We start from the raw sequence: 26,628 nt of genomic DNA on the forward strand, positions 1-26,628 counted from the left end.
TCCTTCAGTGCTCATAATGCTTATTTACTCTGAAACCTTTTACAGAGCCGAGAAATCTGTTAATGGGCACTTGAAATTTCATGGTCGCGTTGGTACTGGCACAGCTCATGTCTTTTTGCCTCCATTCAATTTAACTCTGACTTGCATTATTTTAAAAGATCAAAACTCACTACAGTGATATTTTTCCTCTGTTTTACCATCCCTGGATTTCACTTCTAGGTAAATCTCCGCTACTGATAATTTATACAATAACCTTACCCTGTTGTCCTCAGAGTGAATAATCCTGAATTTAGACAAGGTTCATTATTTCTGTTGTAATACACAAGATGTGCTCTTGAAAAAACAAGCAGATGGAAGGAGCTGTGAGTTGTAGACTCCAGATACTCCAGGAATTCCGTGCCCACTCCGGTCAGGTGATTCTTAGCTGTGAAAGCCGTAAGCTCTATTCTCATCACTACAAATTGGAGCTTAAAATTTTGTTTTTCACAAACATCTGTCCTTGTTCTGCTTGATCTCATTAATGCTCATACAAAATGAATGGAAGTGGAGCCTGAGCATGCCCAGCCCAAATTCTTTTACAAATCTGAGCATGAATTAGTGTAAAATGCTTTGCAGAATGGGTTCAGCTCTGCCAGTTGCAAAATGTATGCAAGCAGAAGCCCTTCAAAGACAAATAGCTAAACAAAGACACTGAGAATTGCTATAGTTACCAGAAAACCAAAAAGAAAGTTCTAGATAAATTTTTTTGATTTTATAATTCTATAGTTTTGCAGTGCTCCCTCCTTTCATTGTTATAAAGCAATTATAAACCAGCACAAGCTGGGTTTTATTTCTAATTATTCACCTCCAAACCCACTTGGTCAAATAGGAAAGATGTTTGGCTATTGAAATCCCTAATTCTGTTATTTATGATGTGCAATGTCCTCGACAGCCAGGCATGACCATGTGCATGGAGAATGGGACTCAAAAGATGGGAATGTCCACAAAGTGACTCTTCACCTTGCCAACCAACACTGAAGAACTCTGAAATGAAGCTTTCTTCCATCTGGAAAAGAATTTCCAGACAAAATTTATCCAGGGAAGTTTTTGCTGTCCTGCTGCTGCCATGTGTTTTTTTTTTTTGGTTTTTTTTTTTTTTTGTTTGTTGGTTTTTTTTCCTTTTCATTTCCTCTCATATAAGAAATCCCTTGCACTGTTCAGGTTGATCTGCCTTGGAGTTGCAGGATTGATATTCTTTCCAGCACCACTTCCAGTATCTGACTTCTCATTCAATCAATCGATCTGTGTGAGTGATTTCTCCTTTCACTTGCTCCAGGCTTCTCCTCAGTCCCAATCCTTCCCCCTCTGCTCGTTAATTCAGTCTCCACACCTGTGATCCCAAAGTGGAGGCTGGAAACCGATGTCTTCCCCCCATAATAAAACACTGAGCACAGGAAATGGAATGGCCACATACTCAATTGTGTGTCACATTTAGTACATACTCTAAGATACAAATGTTGTCATCTCACTTTGACCTTTAGGTGCTGATTTTTATGGGTTTTTTGCTGCTACCTAGACAAAATGCTCCTACCACAGGCAGCAGAAATGGCTTTCTTACAGAAGGCAATCTTCAGAGTTCTTTAATTTAACTTTCAGTGAAGGTAGGATATGATAATTTATTATGAACACCTTTTGCATGGGCTTCCTCAAATATTTATAAACTCATTTAAATAATTAATACAGGAGTTTTAATAAACTGTTTATATTCACAAAAGGAATGTAATTTGCAGAAAGGACAGTTCAGGTACTAGGAAACATGGATAGACTACATGAATTAAAAATAATGGCTTGTATCAAAAGTTTATATGACCTTTTTACAAGTTGTCTGAGGCTGCTTCCTTGGGGTGAAAAAATGTTTCTATTGAGCTGGTTAAGCTGTGCACTGCACAGGCTATTTTAGAGAGGAAAAAGAGCAACCTTCTATTAACTTGGAGATTGCCAAGTTTAAGGTCTATCCAAAGAAACAAAATATATTAATTGAGAATGTCAACATAAGTTTGTTTGGGGGGTTTTTTTTCCCCTCTTTTTTTTTTTTTCTCCTTTTTTGAGCAATTTTTGCTGCATACTATTCTTGGGAAAAGGAAACAAGTTTTTCATTCATTGAGGTGAGTTTTCATTTATCACTACAGCAGGTCATTATTTAATCAAGCATTAGCTATCTAAACCAGCCTGTGACCATCCTAATATGGTTAATAAGAATAAAATCCTATTAAAAAAAAAGCAATTACTTCACAGGAATGCAGCCAGACAGAGCTTTCCCAGCCTCCCTGGGCAGCCGTGATTCCCTTTCTCCACCCCTGGAGCCAAGTCGAGCTCTTGTAGGATGTCAGATTCCAGTCATTGAGGGTTGAAGGGGAGTAGCTCTCTCTCCAGCTCAGTTTTCTTCCATTTATCCCTTTCCATTAAAATGTGGGGGATTGAGCTCCTGCTCAAGTGAAGCACCCCCTGAGCTGAGCAGGTACCCAGGCATGGCAGGGCTGTGAGGCTGCAGGCAAAACCTTCCCTGCTCTCTATCATCTTGAGAAACCAACTTGGGCCTGATGCCTGAATTCTGCCCTATGACCTCAGAGCACAAAACAAAGAGATTGTCTCCTGCCATCCTGTAGTTGATAAGTAATTGCTATTCCTGACCCACGAGGTGTCTCTCAATAGGTGGCTGGGAAAGGCTGCCTTTCGTCCCCGTATAATTTATCCTCTTCAAGGTTAACTTTAAACTTTCCACAAACCACCTAAAGTGCAAACAGGTCTGTCCAAAACAGGAGCTATTGCAGGTCCAAGAGCTCCTCCTGTGCTGGATTCTCCATTATTCCAGGCACCAGCCCTTTGAGGTACCAACTACTTTCACTGCTCCAGGCAGCGTCAACTCAAAGTCATATCATGAAACCAAACTTTTCACACAGAAATAGTAGGTGGAAAGGAAACAGACTTTCTTTTCTTCTCACCTCATCTATGTAAGTACAAAAAAAAAAAAAAAAAAAAAGGGCTCCACCATATTTAGAAAGGCAATCACAGCTATTTCAAATACCAAACAAACTCAAGCTTATCTTGTAACTTCTTCTGCTATCTTAAAACTCAGGGGTGCCGTGTTCTGCAAACACCTCCTCTTTGCATAAACCACCAGCCAGCTCCAGCTCCAGCCCTGGAGAGAGCATTAGCAACTAAACCAAGGCAGATAGCAGGGAAGGAGAGGAATGTATGCAAATTTCACTGGGCACACTGTAATTACTAATTCATAGCAGAACAGATCACAGTATTTCACGCTTATCCCATGTAATTCAGTCGCAGCAGTATTCATTTTGCTATTAATTTTAATAGAATAATTACCTTTATAAGGAAGAAAGAAACTACTGTTGGAGGGTCAGATCCTCAGGTGGGGAAGATATGGTGATTTATGCTAGTTTGATGAATTTTATAATCTTCCTTCTCCCTTGCTTTGAAAGGCATTCAGTAATTGACTGGTTGCCAGACTTACAGAGATGATCTGTGCTAAATGAAGCAAAATAAGAAGAAATGGCGAAGCAAAGAAATGCAAACACCTAATGGTAAAATTTACATATCTGCATTTGAATGTTTATGTATGTGCCTGCCTGGCAGACACACATCCACACACACACACACGTTTCCAGCTCATTCCCAACGCTGTCTGGCAGGAGAAACAGTTCCCATAGTGACACACTTTGCTGAATTTATAATGTTACGTGTCCAGATTCAGTTCTGTAAAAATGACAAAGAGTTTGGGGTTCCAGTAACATCCTTTCTGATTATTAGAACAGGGAAGGGTTTAGAGTATGAGCTGTATCAATGACCTACAGGATAAGGAACAGACGGCTATATTGTTATCTCAAGAACCCAGAGAGATATGCAAACCACTTAAAAATTTTGCTCTTGGTCACGAGAAATTTTTGATAGATACTTCATAACCTGCAGTTGTCATAGTTCATGTATTTTTGAGAATAAGTTTAGACCTTAACCCCCTGCCACTTGCTGCCCTTGCAGCCATTCTGTCTTTTCTCCTGTTTTCCCTGACATTTTTGTTTTGTTGTCCTTTATTCTTCATTTTCCTGGCTCACAGGAGATCTACCTTTTGCCTGGAATGATGTGTCAGGAAGGAAGTAGAGGAAGGTAGAACTGGTCACCAAGAGCTTCTGGGCAGCTTCTGCACCCTGCCTGGTCTTTAACCAGCTTTAGCTGCTGTAATTTAGATACTTCAGGGTGCTGTATTATATGGCAAATGGGTTGCTTTGAGAATTACTACTGAGATTAATTGAATTTATGTCCCCATCCTGGAGTATGTGCCCTCTTGTTGTGATTAAGATAATCCGTTGCTTGAAACAGAAGTTACAATACATGTCAATTTTTGCAGTCAGCAGTGCTGTCATTGAAGTTTTTTACCTCCAAAAAATAAAAAAAAAGGATTTCAAGATAATTGTTTCCTTTCTCTTTGCCAGGGTTTTATATTCAACTATTTTATTTCAGAGCTCTGTTTAAATTGAAACTACTGCAGCATTATATGCAAAGAGAAATCAATCTCAGAGGGGGAGAAAAGAAGAACCAAATATAGATTAAAAAGCTGCCTCTCCAAAGATTTTGAAATATGAGAAGCCTGGCTCTGCATGTAAGATTAATGACAGCTACGTGTGTGATGAATAGTTCAGCTCAAATCAGGGGAAAGTTTCACCCCTAAGTATCTGCTGTTCCGAGTGTCGAAACCCTGATATCACCCAGCCCTGCAGCAGGAGCACGCGGCGTCCTGATTGTCCCAGCCTGCACAAAGAAGTGAACAACAAAGAGAAATAATACCTTATGCTTATAATCAACCCACATCACTTCATGACAAAAAGGTAATTTCTCTCCCTGGATATCTTTCTTTTCATTATTTTTATGCGTGGTAATGTATCAGCTTTGTTGTATTCTTATTAAGGAGCGTAGATACGGCTCCAGTGGCGGGGGCTCGTCTCGCACCGCGGCTCGTGAATGGAGCTATGGAGCTATTCTTGTGCTTTAAATTGTAAGTATTTTTTTTTTTTTGAAGAATGGACAAAATGAATATTCAGTCACTGTGCATTCAGAGGCTCGATTCGTGGCCAGGGAGCATTCAAGACTTCAATTCTGTGTTGGGAGCTCATGGGGAGACCTTCCAGCTCTGCCTCGCAGGGAGCTCCAGCCCTGGCCGCGGAAACGCTGAACGGTTTCTGCAAGGAAGTGTCTTTGATGGTTGATGTGCTTCAAGATTTTGTATTTTAATATAAATGAGCTATTCAAACACTGTCAGCATTTTTTCATTAAAAAGCTGGTAGAAATGGTCAAATTAGGACAGCTTTTGACATCCAGAGGCGTTTCTAGTATGCCTGGGAGGCTCATGCTGCATCATCACACCACAGTAGTTTCCTGTGTGTCATTTCAACACTTCCACTGCAAGGATTTCAAAGCAGTTCCAAGCCCTACCTTGGCATTATAAAACCCTGCCAAGATGGAAGGGGAAGTACATTCTTGTCCCTGGATCACTATGGATTGCACAAGTTGCTCTGAAGGACGTGGGTGAAAATGGTAAAAAAATCCCTGATACTTCAGTGGAAATGAAGAGTTGTATTTGTGTTCTCTTTCTCAGAGAGAGAGAAGTAGAGACAATCCTTTCCACTTTCTGTGAGCAGTGGAGTAAAAAGGCATTCATGAATTCTTTAGGAATGCCCAGAACATTTTATAGAACTATAAAAGTAAAGTTTTCTTAATACTAAAAAAATCTGACTCTAGAGAGGGTTCTTAATTTACACGTGTACATTTATTATTACTTTTTGGAATTAAATTCTTCCAAAGCTAACGAGTTATATAAACTTATTCTTTCAAGTCACTGTTTCTGGTCTTACTTTCAAATGGAATGAATGGGAGAAAATGAATTATACAGTTGGTGGTACTTTTTGTTTTAAATTGTAATTTTTAATTTAGAAAACCTCTGAGGGCAAGTCATTTATGTGCCCAAGCATGGAATTTAGATGACTAAATTCCCTTAGAAAGTGAGATCCAAAATATCTATTTGCACCTAGGAGAGAGAGGGAGGAGCAGGCTATGTCTGCAGCTTCAGTAGTGCAGCCTAGAGGGTTTGTGTTCTGTGCCTTCCTTCAACAGTCTGCAGCACCCCCAGATCATCACTCAGCATGAGGCCAAATGGCCCCTCTTGATAAGAGACCTGAGGAAACGATAAAGGATGGGGAAAAAAACAATCCAGACAAACAGATAGCTGTGAAATGGATTACACACACAGATCTATATATACATATAAAAATCTGTGTTTTCTTTTTTCCAGGGCACTGGAAGAGATGGGTAACAGGGACACACCTTTGCAGCATCATCTCCCCATGCAGAGATGCTGGGTTATATCACACTGAGACTAAATCCCAGCAGCATTTCAGTAAGAGCTTGCTAAAATATAGTGAAGCAAAAGGGAGCCAGATCAGCTCCACAAAGACAATATAACCATGTATTTAATATCCCTGAGGGATTGTCTGGGACCAGTCTCTCAGCACAGCTCACTGCATTACATTTTTGCTCTGCAGGGGTAGAGTAACAAATGGGACTATCAGAAAGGGCCATGAAAGCATCCTCTGTAATTTTGAAGAAAACTAGAATTGTAAGAAGTCAGCCACACTGTATGCAAAAGAGGGTCTAAATGTACTGGAATAAGATTGAAGACCTGACATTTAAATTGCAAGGCTGACATTTTTATGCATTTTTACATGCATGCTCTTACAGCTCTGTGGGTTGCTGGAAGATAGGAATGAGGAGGTGATGCCATCACCTCCTGATGATGGCTTGCAAAGGCAAGAAGAGAAATTGTTATTTATGGCAATGCTGAGCATATCTATATAAAATGCACTTGCTTATCATTCAGGACAAAGATCTGGAAATCTCCTTGTTTTGCTGAAACTGTTGGAAAATATGTCCATATACGTGGCAGGGTTTCACACTCATAATTCCAGTGGCGCAATGTAAAGACCTTTCCATTTTCATCACGTTATACCCTTTTCCTGCAGCCATAATTTGTTAGTTCTGCTGGCCATGAAACTAATGGCAAAGCTTCTAGAAGTTAAAGGTTCCCTTCAGCTCCCCTTCAGTGGAAGCCAGACATGTTACACCTGCCAGGACCAATGTTTTGAGAAACTCCACCAAGGTACCACTGAAACTTTAGACTGAATGACAAGACAGAATTGAAAACAATTTATGCATAGAGTCAGCACACTCAGTTTGAACAGTTATGCCAAGAATATATTATCTTTACCTGAAACTCCCAGAACTATCTTACAAAGCCTCTGAAGCACAGAGGAGGGGTTAGCATGTTACTTTCTTTTGTTTCTTTTGGGTTTTGGGGGTTTGTTGTTGTTTGTGGAGGTTTTGGGTGATAACCAGAGTTATTGTCTGGTATAATGTCTTGTACTACTCACAGCATAGCCCAGATACCAGCATACACAAAATAAGTCTGCTTTCCAGAATGCCTCATCTGAATATTTCTCAGGGAAGAGAGTTGTGAGCAGTGGATAACTTTGGGGGATAAAAATGGTGTAAATACACTTCTGGATTGAGGGATCAGAAGGAAAACCTCACAGCTCCAAACCTGATCCTTCCACAAACATAGCAGAGTGTAGACAGAGCAGCACCAATTGCAGTCCCCAGACTTACCATGATATGAATCATATATTACCACAGACAAACTTCTGCCAAGGTTCTAAGCTATAAAACATCAAGTACTCTAAGAAAAACAAAAACCCACTGCCCCGATGCAACCAGAAAGTGATGACTGAAAATATGCTTCACAATGTGCATGACAAATAAGGGTAGAATTGAACATTAAATCCACCAGCATTTCATAACCCAGGACTTCTTCCTAACCAGAAATGCTATCTGTTACCTCACTGAATTTTATCCTGTCTCATTCCATCTTCTTCGTTTCAGTGGTGACTAGATCTGATTGACAATTAGTTTGCTCCATTTAATCCTAATTCATGTGTGTCTCTGAGACTTCCTACCTTGTCTGCCTGTCCTGCTGTGCATACCAATAACACAATAATCTATAATTTGCAAAGTTTTCATGATGACAGCAAGTCAGAGAATGAGCTTGAACTGTGCCAAACTACCCTCATAATCAACACAAATGTCTTATTATGCACCTCTCTTCTTCAGCAGGGCAGATTTGTCCCTGTAGAGTTTTTCGTGGCAGTGGGTAGCAGTCTTTCCAGCCTACCATGTGTGCTAGCTTTCATTTGTACCAGCAGATCATGGAAGAAGAAACACAGATAATGTGTTAGTCTAGAAGAAATACACAAGGGATATCACAGACAGATTAATCTGGCGCCTCCAAGACAGCATAATTCATTTGGATGAAAAGGGGATTCTCCTCAGTGAGACAGAGAAAAATCTCCTTTTATCTTTTTCTTGGCAGAAGTGTGAAACACATGGAGAAGCTCTTCGTGGGAAATGGGGAGTGCTGTTATAACTGCTGACACCATTCTAGCCAGACATACTCAATTAGCCCCATGTCCAATTTCCTTTTTGGCCATAGGCTTCCATGGGCACTTGGGCTTTGTGGTTCTGTTCCCTAAACACACAACAGGCACAACACCACTTCTTCTGTCTCCTCCTACTACAAGGACCAGTGATGAGCTGGGCAACAGTGGAAAAGCCAAAACAGGAGAATTTCAGCCTCACTGGGAAGCTGGGACTGCGAGCCAGCTAATCTGTAACACAGATGAACAAGTCTTCCCTCTGCAAAGGTTAAGTCCAGGCCAGTGATGGTCACAGGACGTCACTGTAGGTGGTACAGCTTCAGCACTGTCAAACTCTGCCCTCCAGCCTTCCCTCGGAAAATATATTATTGTAAGCACAGGTAATTTCTTGTAACTGTCAAGAGGCTTTATTTTTTCTTCTCCCCTGTGATGAATTCCCTGTTAACCAGAATAATGTGACAAGGAATAATTGTCAAAGAGGTAAATTCATACTCGGCTCTTTTGATGATTTGGCAGTTTTTGAATTTGCACAGGCAGCAAGCAATGTTTTTTAAATATATAGGACTTGAATAAAAACAAATGTGTTCACAGTAAAATACCTGTTACCCACATTTCATAATAGAAAGGGTTGTGGACAGATGTAGGTCAAGATTTTGGAGCAAGGATCACTAACTATGACACTGTTTTGAGGAGGGCAACTTGCCACTCCCTGAAGATACTTGGTTTTCAGAGCAAGTATAGGTCAACTCTCTTAGAAAATGAAACTCCTATGAAGGTTGGTTCATTTGATACATCATTATGCTCCACTTCATAAAAATCTGAAGTACACTCTTCTCAACTCTAACTGCTATTTCTGCTGTAAAGATGAGCAAAAGGGGCTATACTCATTTCTCATCAAGAATCTGAATCAACACTCCTGGAAAACTCCCATTAACTTGAATGTGAATTGCCTCATGCCAATATAAAGTTATAAATATGGAGTAGCACCACTGGCACAGAACTGACACTACTGTAAAATATGAGATATGATTACCTTGACCTGTTTTATTCTATGTGCTGCTTCAGTAATACAGGTTCCAAAACCCACCAAAATTTGCAGTAATTCCCTAATTTACATCAGATGTCTACCTGCCATTTAATGGATTTTTAATGTCCCTGTAATCCCACAGAGCAGTGACACAGGGCACACAACTTTGGCAGGGGGCCACCTGAAACATGGGGTTTCCTCTGCAGCATTTTATTAGCAAAAGACAAGGTAATGGAAAGACTGCTCCAAGAGGTGTAAAAATAATAATAATAGCACTGAGATATTGATTTATAAGGGATTGGGTTTAGATTACAGCAGGATAAGCAATACTGAAATTCAGCAGCAAGTTAAAAAAGGTATCTGAAGTATTACTATAGAGGGAAATGTGAGACAGAAGGAGTAGCAAACTGAACAGCAGGCTGGAGTACAGAACAAAGTGTATCAATCATCAGCACAGGGAATCCAGGAAGAGAGTACAACACATCAGCTTGACACTAGACCTTGGTGAAGGCGATTGATTACGTTGGTGTTTTGCAGGCAGTGAAAAAAAGAGAGATGAGAAACTTGCCCTGACAAGCCGGGAAAAGAACCAAGGAGAAAAGTCAAGACCAAGGCTGTGGTCTTCATTTCCACTGGCTGAAACGTTGCATTTCCTTGGAAAAGGAAATGATACTGAAAGGAACTGGCCTGAGAATATCCCCCTGAAGACACTCAGTGAGTGAGTTGGGAATACAGGCTGGAGAAACCCCAGAGGGAAACGGTGCTGCTGCAAAGACCAAAAGCGAAACCAAAACAGTTTGTGTCACTAAATCATGTTTCCTTCTTGGAGGGATGGAGATTAATCAAGACAGAACTAAAAGTGAGTCTTTGATAAAATGCTTAAGTGGCCACACTTGAACTACAAATTATTTGCATCAACTAGAGGATGAAACATTAGTTTTCCATTATGCTGCAGGAAACAGCAGCTTGCTAAATAACTCTTTTAACTTTCCTCTGGCACCTATTGATTATATCCAATAGAAATTAAGAGTAGAAGGCAATTAAGTTCAAAATTTAATGGTGTTCTGCTCCTGTTAATTTACTGCCTGACCTGATCAATACATTACACTGGATAACAATCTATTCCAGCAAGGCTTGGTTTCTCCAGTGTCCCTTCCATTGAAATTACAATAATGACAAACAACTAAATTTTAAGCAAATAATACTTAAAAAATAATAAAGTGACATAAAACATAATTAAAAATTGGATTATTCGCTGTAGTAGTGAAAACAACAGCTAAAACCTAAATTGACTTTTGCAACACAGAGCTTGGACTTGGTCAAAATTTTAGATAAGCCACAACCTCAGCCTCACAGAACCCCCTGGAAATCGAAACCACATGCAAATTTTAAACACCTCACATGCACAGCAGTACAAAACACCTGCCCTTAATCTAGAAGGCAAATTGAAGTGGGAAACTAGAGATCAGTTGTAGTGAAAGAAATAATATTATGCTGGTTTTGTTCTTTTTTCTGCATAACAGTTAAGGTCTCTAGGTGAATACATGCAGCAGGGGCCTCATGTATAGCAAGCTCTATCAAAACCTGGAAGTACCCATTTGTTTTGCGTTAGGTTGCAGAAGTTTTTTGGTCCTTCCTCTAAAACCCTGTAAGCACTTTTTAAATAATTAAGCCTCTTTCCTAAAGAAAACAAGGACACAGTGGGATTTGCCACCTCCTTTTATTCTCAGAGGTAGAACTTGCTGGGTCCCACAGAGCCACACGATGCTGGGTGGTCTTGGAGGCCACAGGGATGCTCCTGCAAGCCTGTCCTGCACACATAATCCCTGGAGAGGACAATCCAGGTGCAAATTGTCACCAGCAGCCCAGCATGTGCCAAGTAACAGAGCATCTCTCCAGAGAGGGGAGCCATCGAGTGACTGACTCTCCCCGTGTGTGTCTGAGTGCACACACACATGCCTATGTAGCTGGCTGAATTTCATCACTTTTTTTGCCAAAATTCAACATGTCAGCATAAAGTCAAAACAAAATATGATGAGGTTTTCTGAAAATATCCTCCCGGCTGATCAGCTGTATCCCCCTACTGGCATTCACTGTGTAGCCAGCACACCATTAATCACTGTGAAACATTTTCATTTATTTTGACACCAAAGAGAAATTGGAAGGAAGAGTGTTTTTGGATGGGAATGAAAAGCAGGCTGCAGGAATATCTCCTTTTACCTTAGGGTTTCCCCAGGCTGACAGTCTAACAGGACCTTGTGGTTCTGCCCCCCATGTTCTGAGTTTTTATCTCATCCTTCCCAGGTACAACAACACTGATCTGAACTTCGCATGTCTTTAATCTATTTATTTACTTCACATTCTTTCAGGTTTATGAGAAAAAAAAAAATCCAAATTTTTGAGGTTATTTACTGCATCCATCCAGTATTACCTACACAACAAATCTGCTCCCACTCTGCAGTGTGACTTCTCTTCATTCCTGTCTTGCCCACAACACAGCTTTTCTTCTTTTCACTCCACAATGCCTGTGCCCCTGCCCTTGCTGGATGCCTGCCTCGTTTTGCAGCATAAACTAGTAGATTGGTTTTTTTGTTAGACTTCAGAGTGCAAGTATAGACCCCTTGCTCTCTGCAAAACTCCTGGGAAGAACCTCTCAACATCTATGGCATTGTTTTCTTAGTGAAAAACAAACAAACAAACAAAAATAATATGATAATAATTCCAGGCACCTGTCATTTTTGGCTGAAAAATTATATAAGGAAGCAGCAGCATCTGCATTCTTTGACATATGGTAGCATGCCATGAAGTGAGCAAATACAAAGGTGGAGATAACCAAAATATGTTGTACAAGCAGGACACTACACTAACATGGCTGATTTGTATTCATGTAACAAAACCTAATATTTCAGGAAGAGCTGGCAGAACAAGAGCACGATCCATGCCCTGAGCACAGGGACACTCTAGTAAGCCTTGCCCATAATTCTACCCAAAATCTGTCGATTCAGCAGAGCCAGGAAGGGCCCTGACTGGCCCTTCTGCGTCTGCTCAGACCTGTCAGCACTGCTGATGTCCCTGGTTACACATTGCATCCAGGTCCATCACTATTAGACAGTAAAAATAAGAACACCGGAATAAAAATGCAGGAAGCTTCAGCAAAATTACATCAGTACTTCCTAAATTTATAGAGGTATTCACCAACAACACAGAGCTGGCACTCACAGTGGTGGTGAAGAAGCAGTGTAACAAGTCATTAAGATGCAAGTGGTCATTACAGGGTTTCTACTAACGATGCACTGTTGAAATTGAAGGAACACACATCACTTTGCATTTTTAGCAGCATTTAGTAATAGAGGCCAGTGCTTTATATTTGTTTCTTATCTCATACTATGCAAAGCAGAGCCTAGAAAATGCTTCATAATTAGCAATTTATTTGATTTAGGACTGTATTTTGTGTCTGTGCACAATCTACTAGCAGAGTGTGTTGATTACACTTTGGTTATTTTAGAACTATTTAGTGGAAAAAATTAAAAGGGGGAGAGTTTGGTCTCCAGCTACAGTGATAACATTTCAGACATACACTATTGAGAGTTAATTAGCTGGCTTAAGACAATTCTGCAATGTTGATGCAAAAAACCACCCAAACCAGACTATAGACTGACAAACTGCTGAGGAATTTGGGTCCTACAGAGTATACAGGTTGTATTCTGAGAGGAGGAACTGGAAATGTGTCTGTGATCAATTGTATGGACAATTGATTCCCTGAAATCAATTAAACACTCATTGACTTGCCTGCCTCCAGTCGCAGTTGCCAGATTAATTCAGGTGGTTCACCACAATGGACAATCTCAGTGCTAAATTAGTGACTCCTGTTTGATTTCTCTGTATCAGTCAAAAGATTATGGATATGTATGTTTGCTTCCTTCAAGGATTTGGTCACTGTCTCTTCAAAATTTCAGTGTGCAGTAACTTCAGGTCCTTGTCTCTTAATTTAAAGAGAGTGCAGTGGGAAGGAGCATTTTTCAGTTTTCCTTAATCATCCACTTCTTTTGTGTTCAAATCCTGAGCCCCAAAAACCACATTCAAGCCTTGTGAACCAGCTCCATGTTTATAGAGGGAAGGTGGCTTTGACAGAAGAGAAAGAGACTTGATGCTTAATACAATACTCTGATCACATATCTTCTACACTGTACCGAGACCCCTGCAGACACACAGCATTTCCCAGCCCTGGTGCACCACAAACACAATATTTGATGCAGAAAAGATGTATGATGGGAACTCATGCAGAATTAGGACTGTACTTTGTGTCCATGAACAATTTGCTATCTGAGTGTGGTGATTACACTTTGGTTATTTTAGAACTATTTATGGAAAAAAAATTTCAAAGGGGACAGTTTGCTCTCAGCTACTGCAGAAACATTTCAAACACACACTATTGAAGACTTTGTTAGCTGGAAAACCTTTCAGTCTAAGCACAGCAAATTTATTTGTCATGCTGCTCCAATATCATCATCTATATGGATTAGACATGAGACCGGGAAGTTGTTTATAAACATGAATTTATATTGCTATTTCTATTACTTTAATAGTAATCCAAGAATAAATTATTCTAATCCGCTTTTTCTTTTCAAATGTCACACTATTTTTCTTTGCAAAAGTAGACAGGAAAGATAAAAAACAAAACAAAACTAATTAAAGAAGGTTAAATCAGCAGGGCAAAGTTTCTTACAGGGTTTAATATATAAAACATTAACAGACAGTTTTTTCCTCCACCAAATACGGCTATTTTAAAAGTTAGGCTGTAATATATTTGGCATTTCTGCCCCAGACTTCACTATTGCATCATAATCAGAGTCAGGGCAGCGTTTTCACACCGCCTCTACTGACCTTTATGGGACTGGTTTCCTCGTCCCTGATGACCAGGAAAAAAAAGTCGTGTTCAGAGCAGGCTGCTCCTGGTACAGGCAGCAGAACAGCCTCACAATTTCCTCTCTGAGTCCTCAGGATCTGCTCAGCCAAAACAGCCTGAAGGTGGGAATCGCCCACAGCTGCTCCCGAGGAGCTGGTCCCACCGAGCCAGAGCTGGGCTTGTGCCTCATCAGAGCCACTGATTTTGGAAACTAGAACAGAGCAGTGGGAAGCCGCCAACACTAACTTCCTAAAGGTTAATACTTACAACTACATTTTGGCTGATATTTCCAAAGCTGCCTGGAGGGAATGGATGCCCAGTGCCCATTAATTTTAATAGGAACTGGGCAGGCACAGTCCTTCTGAGGCTTTGACTATTCCAGCCTATTACTGGTGGTGACATAAGGTTTGATATTGCAGGAGGCTGATTACCTGCTGGGAGCACTGAAGCTAATGCAGCTCCTATGCTTTGGCTTGAAAATTGAATATGCAAAATGCATGAAGAGTGTGGCTATGCTTACCATAAATAATGAGACTGAAATGAAAGCGGTTCAGATGGAAAGGGCCTAACCCAAAGCTAGTTAGCAATGAGTGTTCCTGATGATTCAGAAGTAGACTGATACAGTTCAGCACACACTTGTTGGTCTTTTCCCTGAAGACCTTTGCATAAGGGTTATTACATTTGAGGTATAAGCTTTTAACCTGGTTTGCCAATTTATTCTTTTTTGATAGGAAATTGTGTCAGGTTTCAAAAGGTTTTCAGTGCCAGTAAACAGTAACACACAGAGCCGGGTGCTTTACAACTTCATTTGAATTTTAGGAATTTCAAACCCTCCCCCATTTCATTTTGTTATCAAACCTAACTACACACAACACATTTAGACCATGTCCATTGTAATCACAGATCATTTCTGATCACAGTTTCCATTCTGCTGTGTGTTAATGAGCAACTCAGCTGGGAAATCTGCAAACTCAAGTGGATAAATTTTGCTAGAATCCCCACTTCTGGGCACCAGGGGTGATTGGTAGAACACAAGCCAGGTAGCAAAGCTATAATTTACTTAATTTGTGTTTACAAATGCTGTTTTTTCTGCAATTATCACACAAAACTTACAAGTGCTGTGTCAAAAGAGTAGTGGAAATGGATTCTGCAATACTGCCTCATTATTGCTCATCCAAGGAAGTCCAGGACTGGTATCTCCCACAGAACAGAATAGATTGAAAAATTCTAAGTCAATATTTACAACAGAGAATTAATTGGTACTACTACTAAAACTGATTTATCATCAGGTTATTGCAAATAAATGCATAAAAAAAAAGAAACCAATTTTGGTCAACCAAACAATAAAAAAATATTGTATGAAATGAAGTCAAACTGTAACTAAAGACTGCAAGAGGTTTTTTTGTCTCTAACACATAAATGAGTGTTATGAGTCTGCTCTACAGGTCTTTGTCTTGACTTTTAGTCTGTGGTCTACCCACTGCTCACCAGTATGCTGAGGTATTATTTGATCAAATAATGCTAATTACTTTGCATTTTGTGGGTGTTGCAAAAGACACTGGAAGTCTTCAAAACCAGCTGTCCCTACAGTGAAGCTGTTTCCAACCTCTTGTGGTTGAGAGCCAGCACTACTGTTCTTCTAATTTCCAAGCAACATTTAATGTTGAGGAGTTTATATCTATTAAACCCCCCTGTGTTTTCTCAGCCTTTCTCCATCCCTCATGCCCATGTGTCGATCTGACAGCAGATTCACACTCCATCCTTTGCTCTGCTGCCCTACAACTCTTCTCTCCCAACAGGGGCTGCCTGTTCTGCTGAGCAGCCAGAGCTTTTCTCCACACCTGGTCCCACAAGTTAATTCACCTGTGTCCTTGGATAACTAATTGGGATACAAGTGTTCACTACACTAATGGACTCGGGGTTTTATATTTAACAGGGATTGCAGGTGCTCTTGTTTTAAAATGCGTCCATCCAGTTAACAATTTTCAAGAGGAGGAAAGGAAACTTCTGAAGGAAATAGAGTTCATTTGTTATTTGCATAACTATATTACATACAACCATATTTGATGGTATTTCATGGAGGGGTCTGGAGAAAAAGAAGAGGGCATTTTGTAATAAGGAAACCAATACAGAGATATGTTTTCTACTCCCATTTGAGTTAATGGGAGATTTGCCTTTGTCCTCAGTTAAGACAGTGTCATTTGCTTCTCAATTTCATTCCTGAGTGATGGTTTGTGATGATGTTTCACCTTGCTGTTCATGAGTGCTGGGCACATTTGGAAGATAAAAAAAAAAATGTACTGACCATGCACATGCATCTTGGAAACTCTGCTGTATGCTCTCTGCCTAGGAACTGTAATCAAAACAAAATGATTACACAAACCCACATATTAAAGGCCATTCATCTGCCTGCAGAATAGTTTTGATGTACTAATGACACAGGGCAGAATGCTTAAATTGTGGAGCACAGATCCTTTCCACACCGCTTTCTTTTACGTGATAGGCTCAAAAGGGAGAGGCAGCACTTTTAAAATATTATTAGAATTTTCCATACTCCATCTTGCTTAACCTTGAACAGTTATTGTAGCAAACTGAATGGTCTATGGAAACAACTCCCAGAGAGGAATAATGCTTTCTTTGACACCTACATATAGAGAGCTGTTCCAAAATCTGCAGGTTATCTATGTGCTGAGTATCACACTTCCTCAGCACAAAGTCTAAGATTTGAAATAAATCCCTTGCTTGTGATGTACTTACTTGATTCCTGAGCTTAAGACAATTCTGCAATATTAATGCATAAAACCCACCCAAACCAGACTATAGACTGACAAACTGCTGAGGGGTTTGGGTCCTACCGAGTATACAGGTTGTATTCTGAGAGGAGGAACTGGAAATGTGTCTGTGATCAATTGTATGGACAATTGATTCCCTGAAATCAATTAAACACTCATTGACTTGCCTGCCTCCAGTCGCAGTTGCCAGATTAATTCAAGTGGTTCAACACAATGGACAATCTCAGGGCTAAATTAGTGACTCCTGTTTGATTTCTCTGTATCAGTCAAAAGATTAAGGATATGTTTGCTTCCTTCAAGGATTTGGTCACTGTCTCTTCAAAATTTCAGTGTGCAGTAACTTCAGGTCCTTGTCTCTTAATTTAAAGAGAGTGCAGTGGGGAAGAGCATTTTTCAGTTTTCCTTAATCATCCACTTCTTTTGTGTTCAAATCCTAGCCCCAAAAACCACATTCAAGCCTTGTGAACCAGCTCCATGTTTACAGAGGGAAGTACTTCGACAGCAAATTAAAGAGGACTTGATGGTGAATACAACACTGTGATCATATATTTTCTACAGTGTATAGAGATCCCTGTAATCACATGGCATTTCCCAGCCCTGGTGCACCACAAACACAGCATTTGATGCAGAAAAGATGTATGATGGGAACTCATGCAGAATTAGCCATTTAGTAATATGGCCTTCCCTGCAGAGATAGATAGTCACTGGAATTACTGCAAGGGTTTGGTGGGAGGGGACACAGCACAGATGTTAACCTGACCCTAATGTTTCCCCAAGCTCCCCTTGGCCACTGATTAGCTGGACACTGCTCCCATATATTCCCCAAAGACAGTGAGCAAGGATTAATAGCCAGTCACCATTCTGTTCATTTTCCTAAACTCAACAAACCGTGTCCTCATTTGGCTCAGACCAGCAGGTCTCTCTGGATTTCGAGAGCCAGTTTACACCAGCTGAAAATCTGCCCCTGGGTGTCAAACAGCTTTCTGAGAGCACTTTGGATGTTGTGCTTGGACTGTGCACGTGGGCTCTGCTGCTCAAGGCAGAGGTGGACCCAGTGCTTGTTTAAAGGCAGGGTGTAAAGCTTTAAAGCTTTTACTCCTAAGACACCACACATCCTGTGTCAGCTGGGACACCACTCCACACATACGCAGTAAATGGTAGCAAAGTACTTTCTCTTGCAGGGCAGATACAGACCAGAGTCTGTACCCTCCTGACATGTGGAAATCTCTCCCTCAGCACTGTTGGGTGCTGGGCTGTTGTGAGAGGAGCCTCCCTTAGCATGGCTGAAGCTTTTCTGGCCCCTAGATCTGCCACCTGCAGATTCACAGATAGTTCACAGGGGGCTGAGGCCCCTCTTCTTGCCTCAATGAGGTAAACCTCTGTATGCAAAGCTGTGAAACCCCTTCTCCTGGTTGTTCTCCATGCTGTTCCAGGCAGCATTCCCAGTCCTGATGTTACCTGAACTCGTGGTTCTCACCTGCATGGTCCTGCCTGTGCCTTCATCCTGCAAAGGAATTTTATCTATGTTTTTTTTTCCCATCCAGCTTTCACTTCTTTTTCCCTGTGGTGCCTGGCACACTGGCATGGCTGGCTGCCCTCCCTGCATCAGAAACCCCTCACCAGGCTCTTTTCAGTGCTGTGATTAACACTTAATGCTACCTATCAGAGGAGAAAGCTCCTACTGTTTTTCCATTTAGCCTCTAGTGGGCTTATTGCAAGTATTTGAGAGAAAGGTTGCTCTCCCCAATATGTAGGTGAAGTAATTATATGTTCCTGTGCGTCTTCACACTGCTCCATGGCTGTACCAATCCCTAATTTTACCACAGGGATGCTGCTCGTGCACCTTGGTTGGCTGTGAGGGCTCTGCACCCTCTGTGTCAGCACTGAAATCTGTCAGCTGGAGCCCGGAAAAATGACCACCCCTCAGGTAGATGGAGATAGTGCCATGACTTATGCCTTTTTTCCCCACTTAAGTAGAAAAAGAAAATGTTTTTCCTGTGGAAATTGGGATTTAAGTGAGCTCTCCACACTTCGTCAGGGGTGGATTAGTCAGCTGTTCTATAGGCTCGATATTAAAAAGGGTGGTTGCTTTGCTGCGCAGGAAACCACAATGTCAATTGGAGAAGAAAGAAATATAAGACACAGGTAGGGAGACAAATTATAGCTGAGATGAAGATGTACTCACATAAACCCACAGTCAGAGGATCTCATTAGCTGCACCATCTTCACACCAGAAAGACATGATCATCTGTCTCTCTCTCCCTAATGCCTGGTGGAGGTTTGCATGCGGCACAAACGGCGCAGCCCTCGCTGGGAGACAGGGAAGTGCCTGACTGGGAAACCCTCACTGCAAACTGGCTCAGGTGGGCTGCAGATTTGATCCTTGGACATCCTCCTCCCGTGTGCCTCAATCACTGAAAACATCCTGTATCTGAACAGCCCTGGGTGCTGTTAAAGTACCACCTGTGTCAGGATGGGTCTGGAGCATGTGCACAGAAATACCCACATATATATATGTGAGCACAGATATGTGTCCATATTCCCACACACAGATTGCTTGTACAAATACTTGCTCAGAGCCTCTCTGCTCTCCCCAGGCTGCTCACTGGTGGTCTGGGTTCAGGAGATGATACTGTGCTCTGACACAAAAACTCACCCACCATGGGCAGGGTCAGGCACTTACCTTCCCTCTGCTCCCTTCAGCCTCTGTCCTGCAGATGAGAAGAAAAACTAGTAATGAGAGCTGCTGTGCCTTGGTAAATGAACTAATTAGTCTGCATCATCCCTGCCAGTTTTGCTTTTGCTCCCCCCGAAGTCAGCACCTCTCAGGATCTGGCTGTGATTTCAGGGTGGCTGCAAGGGCGTTTCAAGAAGACACATTTCTGGACAAAAAGAAAAGTCTTAAAATATTCCAGTACACAGTACTGGAATACTGTGTATTCTCTCTCTCTTTTTTTTTTAATAGCTTATGTGTTATTCTGTGATTTCTTTTTTTTTTTTGAGTTTATGCTAAATGGGTGTCAGTGGGGAAGAGATACATTTTTTCCCTCCTCACAAATGAAGTCATCTGAATTCCCCAAATAAAAATAAATATGAGCCTACTGCTCAGTTCCAGTGGTGCTGCAGAAGGACAGGGCTATAGATTTTCCCAGGAGTGTGGAATAATTCACCAAGGCTGCTCGTTATTCATATAGACAGTGCATTAATAATATGGGACCCTGAGATCTCTTCTTATCTAGGCCGAAGCACAGCTAGAGGGATGAGAAGCTGACTCCTTGGATTTCAAAAAGCATTTTTTCCCCATTCTTCGAGAAATAAGAATTGATTGAAAGTATTTTCACAGAGTGGGGAAAAAAAGGCTTTCTGGTGATACCACCTAAAGCACACATTAGATAAATAGAAAACTATTGGCTTTGTGACTGTGAACTGTTTTCACTTGATGTAAGTGCTGATAGATACAGGATTCTCTCTAACAAAGCGTTTACTAAGGACCTGACCCAAAGTCAATAGGAGTCTTTCATTTGACTCTGCCAGGCTTGAATCCTGCTCTCAGTGCAGGGAGGGCTGGGAAGTGGCCGTGTATCCCATGCCCATCTCTTAGATGGTGCAAGCTGGGGTAGCACCAGTGCTGTGGGAGGATCCATGGGCTGAGGACCAGCTCAGGGACCCACGAGGGGCTGTGCTGCACCTCTGTCCTGAAGGAACACAGTGCTCCTGAATCTATGCTCACTCTGTAGTAGGTATCTTATCCATAATTTAAAAATCAAACTCAATTAGCTCATGTCAACAGCGTGGCTGCACTTACCATCTGCCTTAAGGAGTGACATACCAGCTATGAAACTTTAATTTGTAGGTCCTGGGTGAGAGAAAGGAGAGAAAATGCCAGCAAAAGGAACATGTGCTGGTGGATGATGTCCTCTCTCTGCTCCCACTATTGCACATGGAAAAATAAGGATGAGCAGTACCAACTGCTCATCCACCAGCATGACTGGAGGGGTGTGAGGTGGCCCAGAGAGGCATTAAAAGTCATGGTGCTCCCAATGGTCACTAGGACTTGTGTTTGGTTTGATAATGCAGTCCTGATGAAGTCTGATCTAAATTCACAGGGCCACGTGGTGGCTGGTGATGGACTATCCTCAAACTAATAGAAATCTGAAGTATGTACCTGCATGTTAATATTTCATACACTGTGGAATGATCTGAAACTTCAGGTGATCCAAAGCCAGTCTGTGAGAAAGGGAAACACTGGATTAATTTCATTTTACTGCTCTCTATCAGTGAATGATTTCCCTTTCCCCTGATGAATGACTGCTATAAAACAGGACAACAGCAGACCATGAAGAAGTAAAACACTAGTCCTGCTGCCTGAGAGCTAATGCTTCAAATCCTGTGTTGCAGACAACATGGAACCAGATCACCTCAGATCTCTGCAGAGACCTTTCTTACAAGGAATAATTTAGAAGGAGAAATACTGCACAGAATTTCAGTAGCAACTTCCTTTCCCCTCACTGGTTTTGACGAGTGTTAAAACCACCTCATTTCCTAAAAGCACTGGCAACATACACAACCTGCATGAAAGTCCCTTTGTGACTGATTTCAAAAGCCAGTGCAGGTGCTTTTCTCTTATTCCATACTCTGTGGTCCAACAAATTTCACATGATAATTATGCAGGAAATATGAGGTTGCCTGTGAAAGAGCTTAAAATAGACTGGAAGAAGATTGAAGGGAAGGGAACAGAAAAACTGAAACATTTCAAAAGTGTTTCTGAGAGCATCATTGTAACATAGTAAACTTCAGTATAGATGAACAAATTATATATTATTCAAAAGCCTCAAAGAACATACAGACAAAACCACCCACTGACTGTACAGAATGGTTCAATACCACTTTAAAGGGTATGGTAAAAAGCACATTATTTCCAGTATAAAAGTGACAGTAAATTATAAGTATCTTGTATCCCTATTACATTTTTATAGTAATGATATGAAGTATTAACACTGAGAGAATATTGTCAGAGCTCTTCTGTTAATACTTAACTCAGCAACCCTGTCAGCTCACTTGGCCTCTGTTCCCCTCCTCTTTTACCCTAGAGCACAGAAAAGGTGGAGACTCCCATGTCCAAACAAACATCCACGTTTTTTATGCAGAGTACTAAAACAAACTGCTTAAAAACCCCCAAACAACAATGAGAACAAAGAAAAAAGTAAATGAGGTGGCCACAAGACTGTTTTGCTGATGGAAGCAACCAAAGAAAACTGGTGTAGACAAGCCATAAAGAACAATAAAACCCCCACTTCCCTGCTGCCACTTGCTCACTGTTGCTCTCTAGCTCCCACAGCCAGCTCTATTCATGCCACAGAAGAAAATCTGAGCCTATTCAGAAAGGTGACATCAATTTTGCATGAAGATTAGGTCAATGAAGAATGAGAGGTGGACATTACAGTCCTGACCCAAATATGACAGTTTTGATATAACCTTTACATTTGATACCATCACAACAAAGTTATTTTGAGGTTATGAAACCATGTGTGATACCAAGATCTGGTAAAACCACCAAGCCTACAGCAATCTGCAGCCTTTTATTTGAAGAAAGTGTCTTGGGTTGTAAGAAAGCAAAAAGAAGGGCAAAATGCCTTTTCAGGAGGCAACGTGAGGGTAAATCCCTGAATAATATCTAAATGTTTTGAAAATATGCTGAGTACATCTCGAAAAGTGTAAAACCTAATGTCAGATTAAATAGTCTTAATCTTTACAATATGGTAGATAAGGAAGGTAGAAAGTTGCAGATGACCTTTTGAAATGCCCTCTTGTACGAAAGAAACAACAAATCCCAAATCTTTGTGTGAGTAAAAGTGCTGACGTCAATGGGACCCCCGTGGGAAGTTTTGGGAGTTTGCCCTGGCAAGAGCAGACCAGCCAAATAGGACAAAGTTTTGACTTAAACAAGGTCAGTATGTCAGAAGTCACAGAGCAAAGCCTGGGATAAAACAAAGGCCAAAGAAAATGTCCTTTGGATTAATTTTTACGAGCAGCATATTGGGCTTTTGAACCCTTCACCAGCCTTCTACAAAAACAGCTGTGGGCTGACTACCACAACTAAACTTGAAAGGGGAAGACATTCCTTTGTAGTTCACGTTTTCTGGCTTTGAAGTCACAGTGAGTCTTACCAGTGACTTCAATGGGACTTGCTTTACACTTTTATATTACTCATTGTTTTATCCTTATTCCTTTCAAAATTCCAGACAATAACATTTCTTTTTATCGTAAATCCTGACAGAGCAATTAGGCTTCAGTCCACACCTGCACCCGACTTCTTTCTTAACAAAGCATTCTTTGAGCTTCTTTTCTCTGTTCAGAGTTATGAGAGCTGAATTAATGGTGTCTCTCTGCTCTGTCCACTGACTGTTTTTCATGACCTGCTGAAGAACATGAAATTCTTCAAGGCTGGTACAGCTGATCTTTGTTTAAGACCAGCCGTAGATTTCACCTATGGTTTTAGGAGTGTGCTTAGCTGAAAAAGATTCTTTCTATCAGGGTAATTAAGCTATAACAGAATGACAGAATGTGGATTAAAGTGTAATCATTCACAGGTGCATTCATAGCAGGGTTTTAGTCATGAGTTCAGAAGCTGAATCACATTCCCAGTGTAACAAGCCATGAAGTACTGCTTCACAGCTTAAAAATTTGAAAGTGTTTTGGAAATAAAACATTTCTTTTGTATCTTTAATACATAACCCAGATAGGCACGTGCCACAAATACTTACTGAGAAAACATGAGGTTCTCATTGCTCCAGGGTACCCCCAACTCTCATCTTTTTGGTGTCAAATGTGCAAGACTCCGAGCTTTGCCTGCACAACCCTCCATTCCACAGCACCCACCAATACCCCTGTCTGAGGTTGGGCTACAACAGGACCAGCCCCTGCTCCGTTCTCATGCCTTTGCAGCCCGTGATTGAGGGAAGGTACCCAGAGGAAAACATTTTTCCCAGTGTTTACTTGCACAGCTCCCCCTCTCGCTCACTTGGAGGGAAGGTGAATGCCAAATGAGGGAAAGTTGGGTGCTTCCAAAACGTGCAGATACACCAGCACCCCTAGGAGTCCAGCCAGGGAAAGGGTGAGGAGAGCTCAGTGCAGAGCCTACCTCAGCTGCAGCCAGAGCAACCCGTGGCTCTTGGAAGCACCTCTGGGCTGTGGGTTGGTACAAACAGTGGCACAGGACATTTACCATAAAGAACAGCAAGGGGTTTTTACAAGATACTCCACAAAGCTGCTGCACAGAGGGATTCTGCAACACTAAGCAGCTTCTTTGGGAAGGGGAACTAATGGGATTAGTACCACTTACTCCCCATCTTCTTATGTGATTTGTATTTTGCTAAGCGCTTCCAAGCCCTGTTTCCCTCCCCACCTTGCAGCCATGGCAGAGGAGCCCCAGAGAGGAAAACACCCTGATATGAAACCCAGACACCTGATAAGAAACCCAGACACAAATAACATCGTGCTTTTCCTTCAGCAAAAAAAAAAATCCCCGTGACAAGCAACAGCACCATTGATTTCAAAAGACAAAGATTTTTTCCAGCTTTTTTTTAATGTTTGTTTCAGGGCAAGAACATAAGATTCATTTCTTTATCTTATTTTGCCACTAGTTTTCCAAATGAAATCAAAATGAACGGCAGTTGTCTTTTGAAATATTTATGAATCAATGTGACCGTGACAAGGGCCCATGAAGGGACACCAGGGATAATTTTGTCCAGTTATTTATTAAGGGCTTGATCCTGCCCCAGAATCTCTTGGGCTTATCAAAGTACCTATAACTGGGTACTATACTCCCAGTTTTTTGTTAAATCTTAACATGACCCACCTGTACAGAACCATGCACTAAAGTAGCAGAAAGGTGGTCCAAATATATACTTATCCTTATAGAGTTTTCCATTTTGTTTAATAAAGAACACAACAACATTCCTATGCATAAAGGATAGACTGACAGCTATCTACTGGATAGTACAGAGAGAATATATATATACAGGAGGAGGTACTTGCCATCAACACAGGAAGGTCTGTTTCTTGTAGTCCCAGCCACTTTCCCAGGTAGACAGGAGCATTTTACTGTTTGTGATCTTTCCTCAATTCGATTCTTATTACAGCATCTGTGTGCTGCTATAACTTCACACGTTCCTCCTTCTGGGAAAAAAAAAAAAAAGAGAGAGAGAAGAAGAAAAAAGAGAATATTGACACTGATTAGGAAGAGCAGCAGTGGCTAATCAAAGCACCCAGGCATGTTCCTGCCTGTGACTCTGCCTGGCTCCTACACAGGTGGGATCAGGATGTTATTTCTCCCATTACTGTGCTCCCAAATAAGCCAGGTGCTGCTTTGCCTCATTTTCAATAGAAAATGTAGATAAATGTCCCTTGCCTGTCTTATATTAGAAGCTTCTCTGCCACCCACATAATTTTCGACCTGAAAATGACTGTGTCAAGGTCTGGGCCTGAAGAAATGTAGGTGAAATACTACAGAAAATGTGCAACAACTGTTGACTGATTTTATGCTTGTAACTAGGGAGGCCTCCTCCATAAATGTTCTCTCATACAAGGACAGGGACTGAGGGAATTCATCCAGAAATAAGATTTTTCTCCAAATATTTGATTCTGTGCTCATACTCAGCCCTTAGGGAATGACAATGAGTCTCTTCAAATCACAGTGTGGTCCAACAGCACTTCCCTTTGCTACTCCACTCACTAAATTGGCAGTTTTAAGGCAGGAAACATTCCCATTGTGTGCAAGATCACCAGGCTTAATTTGTCTTCTCCCTAATTGTTCTTTATGAGCATTTGCAACACTTTTATTAGATGGAGAACACAGAGGTGTGATAGACAGATAGGCAGTGGCTTTGGGTCTATGAATAGTTGGTGTTTGTGGCATATGCTGAGCACAGAAATGTTGTGTCAGGTGTGCCATTCCCCTTCACCTCAGCTCTGCAGTGCAAGGAGACAAACACCACAGTGGGCTAATGCACTGCCCAAGTAATTTCTCCATTCCTCAGTTAAGATTGCATTTAGCTCATAATCACTGAGTGTTTAATAGTGTCAGTCTGTTCCCCACAGATATTTGGCTACTTTATGAAACTGCAGCATAAATTTGGCAGGATTTGTTTAAACTTAGTACAAAACCTCATGCACGGCCCACTAAAGAGCAGGATGTGTAAGAAGCTTTTCCAGAAGAGCATTATTTCTTCACGCCATTATGAATTGCTAACTGTACAGTTCTTTTGCTACACCACATTATTCATGTCTTTGACTTTCACTCTTTTTGAAACAATACTGAGAGCTTTTGAACACCACAGAACCCTGCAGCCAGGTGGGAGGATAAGCAGT

General features: G+C 41.2%; 1 protein-coding gene across 1 annotated transcript in view; it reads right to left on the reverse strand.

The window, feature by feature from the left end:
- The window catches only part of TAFA1 (TAFA chemokine like family member 1), a 212,099-nt gene that overhangs the window by 15,161 nt on the left and 170,310 nt on the right, over window positions 1-26,628 (reverse strand). Inside the window, exon 3 of the mRNA XM_050312938.1 lies at window positions 25,297-25,437. Coding sequence (XP_050168895.1) covers window positions 25,297-25,437 — 141 coding nt within the window. The remainder of the gene's footprint in view (window positions 1-25,296; window positions 25,438-26,628) is intronic.

The sequence above is a fragment of the Myiozetetes cayanensis genome, unplaced genomic scaffold, assembly GCF_022539395.1.
Source record: "Myiozetetes cayanensis isolate MyiCay16 unplaced genomic scaffold, myiCay2020 scf18, whole genome shotgun sequence".
NCBI lineage: Eukaryota > Metazoa > Chordata > Aves > Passeriformes > Tyrannidae > Myiozetetes > Myiozetetes cayanensis.